Raw genomic sequence first — 11,836 nt, 5'->3', positions numbered from 1 at the left:
ACTGAGAAACTGGGCCCTGATCATGTGTTTGTGTCCAGATCAGGCCTTGCCTGGGTCTCCCCAGGCACCGCATAGTTATGAGCCTAAAAATCCCGCCCCGCTAATGGAAATTTAGGATCTATTACTTAACCACTAAGAGAATTCTAAAGTATACTTGGCCAAGCTGTCTGAATATACAAGCCGAGATGACTGCTTGGACCTCCTGCCGCTCAGGCCAACGGTCAAGGACCAAGGGCTTGGTCTTGCCCAGAAGAAGGGTTTGCCCTATTCCTCTTCTCTGAGTCCCCAGGCCCGCTCGGCTGAACATGTATTTGCCCCAAGCCCTCTGCCCTGCACACCCTCCTCACACACACAGATGCCACACACGGCGCTGGATGGACTTTTATTTTAAAGTCAAAGGCACAGCCTGGATGGGCTGAGGCAGTGACTGCAGAGGCCCAGCCCAGACCCTCAAGGCCCTGCCCCAGCCAGAGGCAGCTGTGCCAAGGGGGAGCGGGGGAGTGGGGAGAAGGGGCCTCCTCTTTTAGGGGTTGCCTACCTCCTTCCTTAGCCCCAACAGGGGAGAAGCAGGTGACATAAAGTGAGGCAGAAATGCTTCAGGGGTCCCCCAGGGCCTCTCCTTGAACCCCCCCCAACACAGGTCTTTGGTGGACGTAATTGCACAGACAGTCCATAAAGTGACAGCTGGAGGGGAGCCCCCTCCCAAGAGCAGGGCCTGGGGGGGGAGGGCAGGGGAGCAGTCCCAGTTTCTCCCCCTGGCAACTCAGTGCGGAGAAATGGGGGAGGAGCCCTTCAGGGTGGAGCAGCCCCCTGGGGGAGAAGTGCCTTCGCGCCGGACTAGGGATGGTCTCAGCAGAGGCCCCTCCCTCCCTGCATCTCTAACTCTATCTGGTAAGACATAAAAAATTCTCTGCTTATAAAAATACTTCTGCTCTGTCTGGGATGGGGGGGGAGGGGAGGCAAGGGTAATCCCTGGGGATGGGGCGGAGCCGACACCTGAGGCTCCCAGGTCACAGACTCTATGGGGGAAGGAGGGGTCACTGTGGCAGGGGCTAGGAGGGCGGCAGAGGGCCGTTGGCTCGTCTGGGGGCTCCCTTGGCGGCGGGGGCCCTGCCCGCAGCGGCGGGTGCAGGGGAGACGCGGCGGGAGGTGGTGGCGCTCCGCAGCTTCTGTTTCCGCCTCTTCGCCAGCGGCGCGTTCTCCACACTCTTCAGGAAAAAGCCCTCGCGCTTGCCGCGGTTGAAGGCCTGGCAGTAAGGAGGGGGTGAGTGCGCCACCACCACCGGCCGGGCCTCAGACTTCCAGATCCTAGCTTTGACCGCATTCGGGACCCTCCCTCCCATTCCACCAGGTCAAGGCCAACAGGTCATTGGCCTCCAGCCTACCCAAAGGTCAGGGTGCCCACCAACCAGAGGCCGGGCCTTGGTTCACCTCACCTTTCTGGGCTTGGGGGCGTGGCCTCCCAGAGGCCCGCCCCCCGCCTCCCAGCCCCACCTCCCACAGACCCCGCCCCTCACCATGAAAGTGGCGTTGAGCCCGGAGCGCACAGCTGGCCCCGAGGACTCCAGCACGTCGGGTGTCCGGAGTGGGGGCGAGGAGCGCGCGCTGCCATCCTGTAGCCATGAGCTTCCCCGCAGCCCCTCAAGCTTCAGCCGCTTGGCAGGGTCCACCGTCAGGAGCCCTGGAGCAGGGCAGGGAAGGGTTGAGGAGGGGCCGTGTGTGGGGTCTGCACCCCAGAGAGATCCCAACAGCCCCACTCTTCTCCTTGACCAGTCCCCCAGATGAAACACCTAACCCACTGTCGATCCCTGCCCCAGCACGACCCCATGGCCGCCCCCTCCCCAAGGACACCTGTGTCTATGACACCTCCCACCCCCTCCTGCCCCTCCTCCCCTCCTCACCTCGGACCAGCTCCTTGGCTTCCTCAGACACGCCCTGCCAGGCCTCCCCATCAAGAGAGAAGCGCCCCTCACGAATCTTGCACATGATCTCGGCCGCCTGGCTCTGCCCACCCTGGCCCGAGGCCCCCTGGAAGGGGACCTGCCCCGACAGCATCATGTACTGGAGAGGTGGGGAGAGGGGGAGTTGAGAACCGCTCCTGGCTGCAAAGCCAAGAGGGGCCAGGGGGCTAACTTAGCCCATCCTCAGAACCATCCCCCCTCTCCAGGAGGGTGACTCCTGAGGCCCATGTGTGATGCTCAACCCTGACTTCTGATCCCTAAGACTCGGAGGCCCTGACCCCAGACTCTGAGCAACCCTGCCACCCCCACCAAGAGGACCCCTGTACTCTGCCTCGGGGGTGTCCCTGCTGGTCCACATCAGGAAGCCCTCTGACCTCAGGCTCCAGGCACCCTGAACCCTCCCAGGGACCCCGTCCCATACCAGAATGACGCCCAGGCTCCAGAGGTCGCAGGACTCGTCGTAGCCCTGCTGCGCCAGCAGCTCGGGAGCGGCGTACTGCAGCGTGAAGCACGGCGTCTGCATGGGCCCCGCGGGGCTCTGCGGGCGCAGCCGCGCAAACCCAAAGTCGATGATCTTCACGGGGGCTCCGGGCGTGTCATCGGCGTACAGAATGTTCTGGGAGGGCGGCAGGGCGGACGTCAGAGGCCAGGCCTCGGCGCCTCAGCCCTCCCCGGCGGCCCAGGCCCTGCGCCCACCTCGGGCTTGAGGTCCCGATGCACCACGCCTGCCTCCTCGTGCATGAAGCTCACGGCTGACACGAGGCTGCGCAAGATCTGGCTCGCCTCGGACTCGCTGAAGTGCCGCTTCTTGCGGATGTGCTCCAGCAGCTCCCCGCCCCGCAGCAGCTCCAGAACCAGGTACGTGTGCAGCTGCGGGCCGAGTGACAGGGCGAGGTCACCACCTGGGTCGAGGTCTGACCTACCAACCGACCTACCTACGGACCTCGCCACCCCATCCCCGCCGGGCCCACCCACTGGCCAGGCCTCCCCCGCAGCGTCAGTCCCTGCCCCCTATTCGAGCACAGAACTCAAGACCACCCCAAAACCACTGTTAGGCCCCAAATCCTAGCCCCTCCCCGTCTTCCTCAAATTCTGTTCCCTTGAGCATCCTCCGCTCCCCCTTCCTATCCTCAGCTCAAATCCCACCTCCCTGCCCTGCCACCTCGCTCAGCGCCCCCACCCACCCACCCAGTCCTCAGCCCTGGCCTCCTGCCTGCCTCCCCGCCCACCCGCCCTCCAAGAACAGCCCCGTGGGTCCCTGCGTTGTGCCCCAGCCCAAGAAAAGGTCACCTGGTCGTGATGCACGTCGTGCAACTTCACCACGTTTGGATGCAACTGGCAAAGCCGTAGGGCGGCCACTTCTCGCTGCGTGTTCCCCTCCAGTCTGGGGGTGAGGCAGGCGGGTTCAGTTGGGCCCACATCCCGCCCCGCCCCCTGGACGCGGCTTTGCCAGGCCCCGCCCTCCCCGGGCCAGCCCACCTGCGGCTGAGGATCTTGACCGCGAACTCTTGGCCGCTCTGGCGCTGGCGACAGCGGCGACACACGGAGAAGCTGCCCTGGCCCAGCGCCGGCTCCCGCAGGTCCAGCTCGTACTGCTGGAAGAAGGGCGAGTCCTGGCGGCGAAGGGGGCGCGTCAGAGACCCTACCTGGGAGCCCTGCGGCCACGCCACGCGCCACCCCAGAGAGGCCCCAAACCTCACCGAGGTGACACCGTGGGCTCCTGGGGAAGCCAGCTTTGGAATCCCCGAACCCAGACACCCCGAAATCAACTTCCCATCCTGGCCCCGCCCACCTGCATCATGGCACTCCTGGCCACTGCTGCCCGGCCAGGCCGGTCTCCAGCGCCAGATGCTTCCAGCACATCTGTCATCATCACCGCGTTGTTATGGTCAAACAGGATGGAGGGCGCCACGAAGGAGTATCCCTGTGGGGGTGGAGGGGGCTTATGGGCATAGGGGCTGGAGGTGCATATGCAGTCCCTGGAAGGCCCAGACCCAGAGAGGGGCAGGGCTCATGGGGAAGACCCTGGACAAGAGTGGGTGGTTGAGACCGTTGCTTTGGTATCCCGGTGCTCACAGGTGTGTGAACATTTCATTCCGCCTTGTTCTGTGATCACTTGGGTTCACATCCCCCACCAGTGTGTGACTCCACGGTTCCCATCACAGTAAACCCACCCCCCACCCCCGAGTGCCAAGGGCATTATTCAGCACAATGCAGTGACCCAGAAAATGATGGACCCGAGGCATGAAAGGGCCCCGGCCTGGCATCACACACACTTAGCTTATGAGAATTCAAATCCACCCACTGAATACAAAAAAGCTTTATGCCTTCCTCTCAAACCAAACATTGGCCTCCTCTGCAAGGGGGTGGGGGGGGGGGCTACTGAGGAAAGACAAAGAGGCAATTCAAGGAATTCTTAAGAGTAAGTTTAACAACGGATTGTTTTCTCCTAAAAACACAGCCCACTGTGCAGGAGAACGCAGGCTCCACACTTGTCCCTTAAGTTCACTGATCCATCCCCAGGGCCCAGATCAGTGCCTGCCACACTGTAGGCACTCAGTACATATTTCTGAATCATTGAATGAATGAATGAATGAATGAGGGGCGCCTGGGTAGCTCAGTCGGTTGGGAGTCCAATTCTTGGCTTTAGCTCAGGTCATGATCTCAGAGTGGTGGGATCGAGCTCCACATCCGGCTCCATGCTCAGTCGGCTGGAGACTCTCTCTCTCTCTCTGCGCCCCCCCCCCACCCACTCTCTCGCTCTCTAAAGTAAATACAGCTTAAAAAAAAAAACCTGCGAGACCATCGGTGGAGGCTTGTTCCAACACAGTCATCACTCAGGAGAGCCTCACAGGGGCGCTGACCCATCTACACTTGCTACTGGCCTGTTCTTATTTCATATTTAGGGGACCATGTCCTCCAGGCCAGGCCCCCACACCGGGCAAAGGGATACAGAAATTAAATGCAGTCGCTGCCTTCTGGGAGCTTCCAGACCAGGGGAGGCAGTCCCAGGAAGGCAGCTAGGATACAGCCTGACATGGTGCTCAGAAGGAGGTGCCGTCTCCAGAGGATGGGTGCACAAGGAGAGGGCAACACAGGACCAGAGCAGTAGGGAAAAATTCACACAGGAGCAGCGTCACACAAGGAAGCTTAAAAGGTGAATGGGAATGCCCGGGGGTAGGGGTGGTGCAGCCATGGAGAATTGCAAGTGCAAAGACAGGGACATGTGTTCTGTTCGTAGGTGCTAGTATACCAGGTGGGACCATAGTGAGCAGTGAGGCTAGGGCACTGAGCAAGGACTGCATCATGCAGGATCTTGAATGCCGAGCAAAGGAGTTTGACTTTGTACAAAAGGCCTAAGCTTCTAAAACTGAGTGGAGGAGGCCTGAGCTTCCACAAATGTGATGTGGTTTGCCAAGGAACATGCAAAGCCACAGTATAAACACAGCATGTCTTTCTAGTTGTCCACTTAAGCAACTGAACAGTTAAAACACTATCTTTACATAACAATAGATATATGGAGTAGAAGAGAAATTATCATGAAATTTAAAGATAACCATGTGACTCAAAGACGTGTCCTACCACGGCAGTGTGTATGACTGACAACTCCAGCTACCCCACCAGTGGACGGGGTCTGGGGAGGATGCTGAGTCCTGATCAGAACACAGGGCCTATGCAGGGCCAAGGGTCAGGCCCCATCCAGGGTGGAAAGAGTATCATCCTGTCTCTACAGCACCTGCGGTTCTGTGAGCTCTCACTCACCTGGAAGATGCGAGGGTCCCCAGGTGGGGGGCTGCCAGGGGGTGAGTAGACAGGTTCCAACCGAGTAAATTCTTCTGCAAAGTTGCCCACATCCAGCTCAGAGCGGATCTGGGGTTGGAAAGGGGCTGGAATTTTCCTGGCAGCTAGAGCAACCCAATCCAAACCCTGGGGAAGCAAAATGAGAGATTGGGGGTAAAGGGTAGGAAGTTAAAACCCCTGTCCCCTCAAGCCACCCTCCCTGGACTGCTCCTCAGTGAGGCAAGGGTCTCTGGGATTTGGGTGGAAAGCTGTTCTACCCACCACCCTGGCTTCTGTTTTTCTCGCTCTGATAAGAACACCCCTACTTCCCTTAGCAAATCATCCCTCCACCACACTCAGTCAATTTGGGGACTTTTGATAGTGTTGCCATGCAAAACAAATCTCTTTCTTCAACTGGACTTAAATCTGGGAAGACATGGGCCTGGAGCTTCTGAGGACCCCTCAGGGTCTAATGATGAAGTTCCCATGCAGAAAACTCAAAAGATAAAGAAAGAAATTCTTAATAACCATAAATCCAGCACCTGGATGCAGCCTTGCCTGAAGTCAAATCACTTTTCCTTAGACTTTTCAAATACAGGAGCTAAAACATGCCTTTTTATGTTTAAGCTAGGATGGCAGAGACTGTTCGTCGCCCACCCTACTTCCATATTCCCTGTCTTCCTTAGTACCATAGCCCTGATGTTATTATAGGAAGCAACGTACATAACTAAAACCCAGGATTTAACAAACTTTCTTGTACTCAGGGGTGACCCATAACCTGTAAGCAAAAAACGTAAGAATCCAGAGAAAGAACCTCAAGAGGAAGGTGAAAGTTGGCACATGCCCATTTTGCCCTTCTCCTTTTTCCCCCTGATTTCTGCCTAGATTAGAGCCTAAATGGCAAGTGCTCCAGCAGCCATTTTGGACCAAGAGGCAACCCTGGGGCTGGAGGCTGCATGCTAAGAATGGAGGAGCATTAAAAAAGGAAGAAAGGAGGTTGTATTTATGAAAACACCACAGCAGCCCTGGCCCGCCAACCTCTTACATGAGAACAGAAATAAATAAATAAACCTCTATTTTATTTAGACCACTGTCTCTTTTCTTGGCAGTCAAACTGTTCCAGGGATATCACCATTTTGAGTTGAACTTTTTATCACTTGCAGCCAAGAGGCCTGATTTGGTCTCGAAGGCCCCAGGTCTGGCACCAGGACCTCAGCATTGCTATCACCAAAGAGGCTATCTTGAGAGAAGGGGTACTGTGGGGAACACACCTTCTAAGCATCGGGCCTCAAAGACCTTAGTGCCTCTCCAGTCTGATTGCCAATCAACCCACTCCCAGAATCCAGGGGCTGGCATGTGCTCAGGGTGGGGCCTGAGGAGTCCACTTAAGGAAACTGACGCTGCTCAGCCCCTTCCCCCACGAAGGGACAACTTCACCACGAGGTCTGTCTCAGAAAGCATCTCCAATGGACCGTGGTGGGAAGACTGGAAACAGCATTCGTAGCAGGGATAACTGAGTGCCTGACCCGCAGTAAATCCCCAGAAAGGGACACTTCCATTAGGATGTCAGACAAGTGGCAAATCTGATGCCACAAGTAAACAGGACACAGCAAAGAAGCGTCTGGGCTTCAAATCACCCAGACCTGGGTTTGGATCTGAGCTCCATCACTTCCTGGCTGGGTGACCTTTGGGCAAATGACTTACCCTCTCTGAACTTCAGTTTCTCCATCTGGAAAGATGGGGATCATCAGAATGCTTCTGAAGGTTACATGAAATAATCAGCAAAGAGCCAACACACGGCAGGTGTTCACTGTTACAGGGCCCTGCTAGGCAAGGACACCAGCCACACACAGCGCCCGAGCCAGCAAGATCTCGCCAGGAAACAGAATTCATCTCACCCCACCCTCTAACCTGTGGGTGCTCTTAACAAGTAAACAAAACCCAAGTGGCTGACCAACTGCCCATCAGAATGACAGGCACACAGAGAGTAGAGGAACAAAGAACAGAATGCCTGGGTGGGTGCAGAGAACCCTAAGTGTGACTTGGACTGCTGATGACACCTGCAAGCTGTCCCCAGCTCTACACCATCTCCTGTGCCATCCGGAGCAGGTCGCCTCCCTTCTCTGAACCTGTCCGGTGGAAGGACCTGATGAAGCCATTCTCAAGCCCCTGCCAGCCCTGACGGTCAACAAACCTACAATCCTTTCCCCCAGAAACACGCCTTCCAAGTTGCACCAGAGATGGGAAAAACAAACCCACGTTATGGGGTGGTTTTTCTAAGTCAGGTGAAACCAGCTGGTCTCAGACCATCCCCCAACCCAGAGCAGTGGCCTGGCCTGGGTAGTGTGCAGAGAGGCGTGGGGGAGAGTCAGCAGCCTCACCTGGAAGAAGGGGTGGTTCTTGACTTCCTGGGCCCCCTGGGGCCCCGCACCCAGCCGCTTCTTGGGGTCCTTGCAAAGTAGCCTTCGCAGCAGGTCCTGTGCCACGGGCCCGATCCGGGGGGGGAAGGGAGGGGAGCACTTCAGGATCCGTCTGGGAGGATTGGGGGGGCGTCAGGGGCAGCGAGCCCCCTCCCCAACCGTGCCCAGGCCCCTCACCGCCTCCCCTTCTCGTCCAGCCCTGCTCACCGGGACACCTCTGCCTGCGTGTTCCTCTCACCCTCCAGGGTGAAGGGCGAGGCCCCGGTCAGCAGCTCGAAGAGCAGGATGCCCAGGCTCCACCAGTCCACAGCCTGCCGGGGGCAGAGCCAGGGTGAGGGCCTGTGGCCGCCCCTGCCTCCCCACCACCGCCGCTCCCACCCACTCCCACGCAAACCCACCTTGCCGTGCCCTGACTTGCTGCGGATGATTTCGGGAGCCATGTACTCGATGGTGCCACAGAAGGAGAAGGTTCGTTCTTTCTGGGAGGGCAAGAGGACCCATGTGGGCACCCAGCAGTGCTCAAGGCTCAGAGCAGGACTTGCTGGGCTTGGGAGGGTGAGAGCACAGGGAGCCTCCTGCAGGTGGGCCCCCCACCTGTTCACCTCGCCGCCATGACGCACGCAGAGCCAGGCACGGAGCAGGAGAAAGGAAGGCGAAGGCTTGAACAGAGGTGCGGGAGGCGGGAAGACTGCCCTTCGCTCACCTCCTCCGTCAGGAACTCCTTGCTAAGCCCGAAGTCCGTGAGGACGATGTGGCCCTCGGAGTCCAGCAGCACGTTCTCCAGCTTCAGATCCCGGTAGATGATACCCAGCTGGCAGGTGCAAGAGAAGCACTGACGTTTCTTCCTCCCCAACAGCCCCCCCTCCTATGGCTTGTGCCAGGGCACCAAAACCCAGCTCGGGATAAGGGGAGCCCCCCCTAGAGAAGGGATCTCCAGTGCAGGACTAGGCCCAGGCCTGGGCCATCAAATGGGAAAAGCCACTTCCCATCACATGGGAAAAGCAAGGAAGGAGGACCCCCTGGGAACAGGCCCGAAGGACCCAGAAGGAGGAGAGCTTGGGTGAAGAGACCCATTGCAAGGCCTTGGGAGCCAAGGCATGAGGTCTCCATTTGAGGAAGTTCTGTGGAGTGTGGCCCCGGGAGCAGCCCCAAGTTCCCTGTCAGAGGAAACCCCCTTTGAGGAGGTACTGGCTGGGGGGGGCGGGCAGAGAAGGGGAGAGGAAAGAGACCCCTCCCCAGGCAGCACTAAGGCCTTCCCTTCCAGAAGGCCTGGGGAAGCGACTCTGGCCCCCACCAAGACCACCCAAGAGAGAGCGCATCCAGGCTGCCCTGTGGGGCGGCCTGGCACCAGGCCCAGACCCAGAGCCACAGCGAGCCCAGGTCCTCACCCACCTTGTGCAGGTGCTCCAGGGCCAGCACGATCTCGCCCCCGTACACGCGCACCTCGGCCTCTTTGAAGTGCTGGCGCTGGTAGAGGTGGGTGAACATCTCGCCTCCACTCACGTAGTCTGGGGGTTGGAGTGGAGGGTGGGAAGCCGCCCTGATGGAGCGGAGCAGCCCCAGCTGCCGCTGTGGCCCCCAAGGTCAGCAGGGGCCCACCCTTACCCAGGATGAGGTGCAGCTTGGCGTCTGTCTGGAAGGCGTAGTGCAGCGTGACCAGGAAGGGCGCCTGGCGCACGAGTTCCAGCACCGAGCGCTCGGTGCGCGTGTGCTCCTGCGTCTTGGCGCGCTGCACCAGCGCGGCCTTGCGCAGCACCTTCATCGCGTACAGCTTCCCTGCATCGTGCCCGACGGCTTTCCGCACCAGGAACACCTTCCCGTAGGCTGTGGGAGCAGTGAGCCAGCGCAGGGCAGACCGTGAGCCGAAGGGTGGTGCGGACTGGTGGGGGCGGGGCGGGGGGGATGCCAACCCAGAGGGTGTGGAAACCGGGGGAAGGAGCTGGAGAGAGAGGCAAGGGTGCAAAAGGCTGATGGAGACTTGGGTGGGGGGAGCTGGGGTGCGGGAGGCGTATGCAGCCCCGGAGGGTCTGCAAAAGCGGGGAGGAGACTGTGCAAAACAGGCTAGAAGGCGTGCAACTCCGGGAGGCTTGCCGTGCAGGGTGGGGGCAGATCACAGGCAGAACTGGGCAGATGGGACAGATGCGGGGGGGATGCAAAGTGGACCAGGGAGGGATGTGCAAAAAACCCAGGCCGGGGACTGTGCAAAGCTGGGAGTGAGCAAAGCAGGAGACCAGGCTCCCATACCGCTCGGGGGAGGAGGTGTGCAAATCCCTCAGGAGGGCTGCAAAGCCTGGAGGGTGTTGGCAAATCCCCGAGGACCTCGCAGGGAGGAGCCACGAGAATGTGGAGCAGCGCTAGGAGTAGGCATGTCCCTGGGAGTGGGCATGCAAACCCTGGCAGGGCAGGGCGGGGCAGGCAAGGCGGGCCGAGCGGGAAAGGGTGGGGGGCATCGCTGGAGGCCTGGCCCAGGACCAGGCGCGGGTGTGCCGGTTGGGAGGCCCAGGGCACCAGTCCGGGGACACCTGCCCCCAGGGGGGTGTGGGGGTCCTCACCTCCCGTGCCCAGCACCTTGAGCAGCTCGAAGTTCTCCACGCTCACCTTCTCCTCGTGCCCGGTCAGGTTGGCTGTGGGCACAGGAGGCGAATGAGCCCGGCCGGTGCATGCCCCCTCCCCGGCCGGGTCCCTGCGGCCCTCACCCGGTCCCGCGCCCCCCGGCCACCCCACGGCCCACCTTCGGTGATCCGCAGCTCCACGGCGCAGCCCTCGTCCTCGTCCTCGTCCCCCATGGCGTGCGGGTCGCCGGGGGGGCCCCCGCGCGGCTCTGCTCCGGGCGGCGCCGGTTACATGGCGGCTCCGGCCGGGGCGGGCGCTTCCTGGTGCCGCCTCCGGGGGCCGAGGCGGGCGCCGGCACCGCCTCCCGCTCCCCGCCCCGCGCGGCCTGAGTCAGGCGGCTGGAACGTGACAGCGCCGGGCTGCCGGTGGGCGGGCGGGGGCGGCCCGGCTCCCTCGGGCGCGCGGGGCGGGCCGCAGGGCAGTGCGCTCCGGGACCGCGGGCGACCCTCCTGGGGTCCTGGGAACACCCTTTGCGAACCGCGTCTGCGGTCGGGGGAGATCCTGGAGCCTCTACTGGGTGGACGCTCCCGAGCCAGATGTCTGCCCCCGAGAGGGCCCGCTGAATCTGAGACACCCGGGCCGTGCCCGGTGGGGGGGGGGGGGGGGGCGGGTGGAGGTGGGGGGCACCCAGGCGCCTTTGAGCCGCCCCCTCCAGGGGACCGGACCTCCGGCAGTCAAGCGATTCTGTCCAGTTCTTAGCCACCAGGCCAGTGAGTTTTCATCAAGATCTCAGTTCACTCACTCGATTTTGATCACCCGACCAGCGCAAAGCGGGGAGGGGATGTGTATGTTCCCTTGACACCTGGAAGCCTCAGGTGTATCCTTGCCCAGGTGCTGCCCGAGGAACCTCGGTCCAGCGCCTCTCACTCTGTGTTGGACTTGCCTTTGCAGAGGAGGGCCTGGGCTCCTCCGGCTCCCTGAGGACCCCGTGTCCGGGCGGTGCCTGCCCAGGTGGCGCCTGCAGGGGGCGCTGACACGGTGGGGAGGGGGCGGTGCGGGCGAGTCTCCCGCTGTGGCAGGGAGGAGTGACTGATTTCCTGACCAAATCTCTTTAGAGTGGAC

At 60.6% G+C, this 11,836-nt stretch overlaps 1 protein-coding gene across 2 annotated transcripts; it reads right to left on the bottom strand.

Moving 5' to 3' along the window:
* Positions 1–367: 367 nt before the first annotated feature.
* On the bottom strand, positions 368–11,044 carry RPS6KA4 (ribosomal protein S6 kinase A4). Of its 2 annotated transcripts, none has more exons than XM_059145953.1 (17): positions 10,893–11,044; positions 10,714–10,785; positions 9,767–9,985; positions 9,554–9,669; positions 8,865–8,972; positions 8,560–8,640; positions 8,369–8,472; positions 8,123–8,273; positions 5,724–5,888; positions 3,754–3,885; positions 3,441–3,574; positions 3,252–3,345; positions 2,658–2,831; positions 2,383–2,577; positions 1,902–2,061; positions 1,518–1,681; positions 368–1,247 (listed from the first exon to the last, which is right to left on the bottom strand). In XM_059145953.1, exons 1-17 carry the CDS (start codon positions 10,945–10,947, stop codon positions 1,053–1,055), a joined length of 2,319 nt encoding a protein of 772 aa, XP_059001936.1. In that variant the 5' UTR covers positions 10,948–11,044; the 3' UTR covers positions 368–1,052. The 2 variants fall into 2 exon arrangements, with proteins under 2 accessions (XP_059001936.1, XP_059001944.1); XM_059145961.1 differs by having other exon boundaries at positions 10,760–10,785; positions 10,893–10,978.
* Between the last annotated feature and the right edge of the window lie 792 nt (positions 11,045–11,836).

The sequence above is a fragment of the Mustela lutreola genome, chromosome 1, assembly GCF_030435805.1.
Source record: "Mustela lutreola isolate mMusLut2 chromosome 1, mMusLut2.pri, whole genome shotgun sequence".
Classification (NCBI taxonomy): Eukaryota; Metazoa; Chordata; class Mammalia; order Carnivora; family Mustelidae; genus Mustela; species Mustela lutreola.
Note: the sequence above shows the minus strand (reverse complement) of the source record. Positions and strands in the feature narration are given on the sequence as shown.

Excerpts from the sequence above, each read along its gene's own strand:
- RPS6KA4 (XM_059145953.1), bottom strand. The coding sequence starts at position 10,947 with ATGGGGGACGAGGACGAGGACGAGGGCTGCGCCGTGGAGCTGCGGATC. Across the intron at positions 9,986-10,713 it reads CAAGGTGCTGGGCACGGGAG|CCTACGGGAAGGTGTTCCTG; the intron begins GTGAGGACCCCC and ends CTGCTCCCACAG. Across the intron at positions 1,248-1,517 it reads GGCTCAACGCCACTTTCATG|GCCTTCAACCGCGGCAAGCG; the intron begins GTGAGGGGCGGG and ends CCTTACTGCCAG.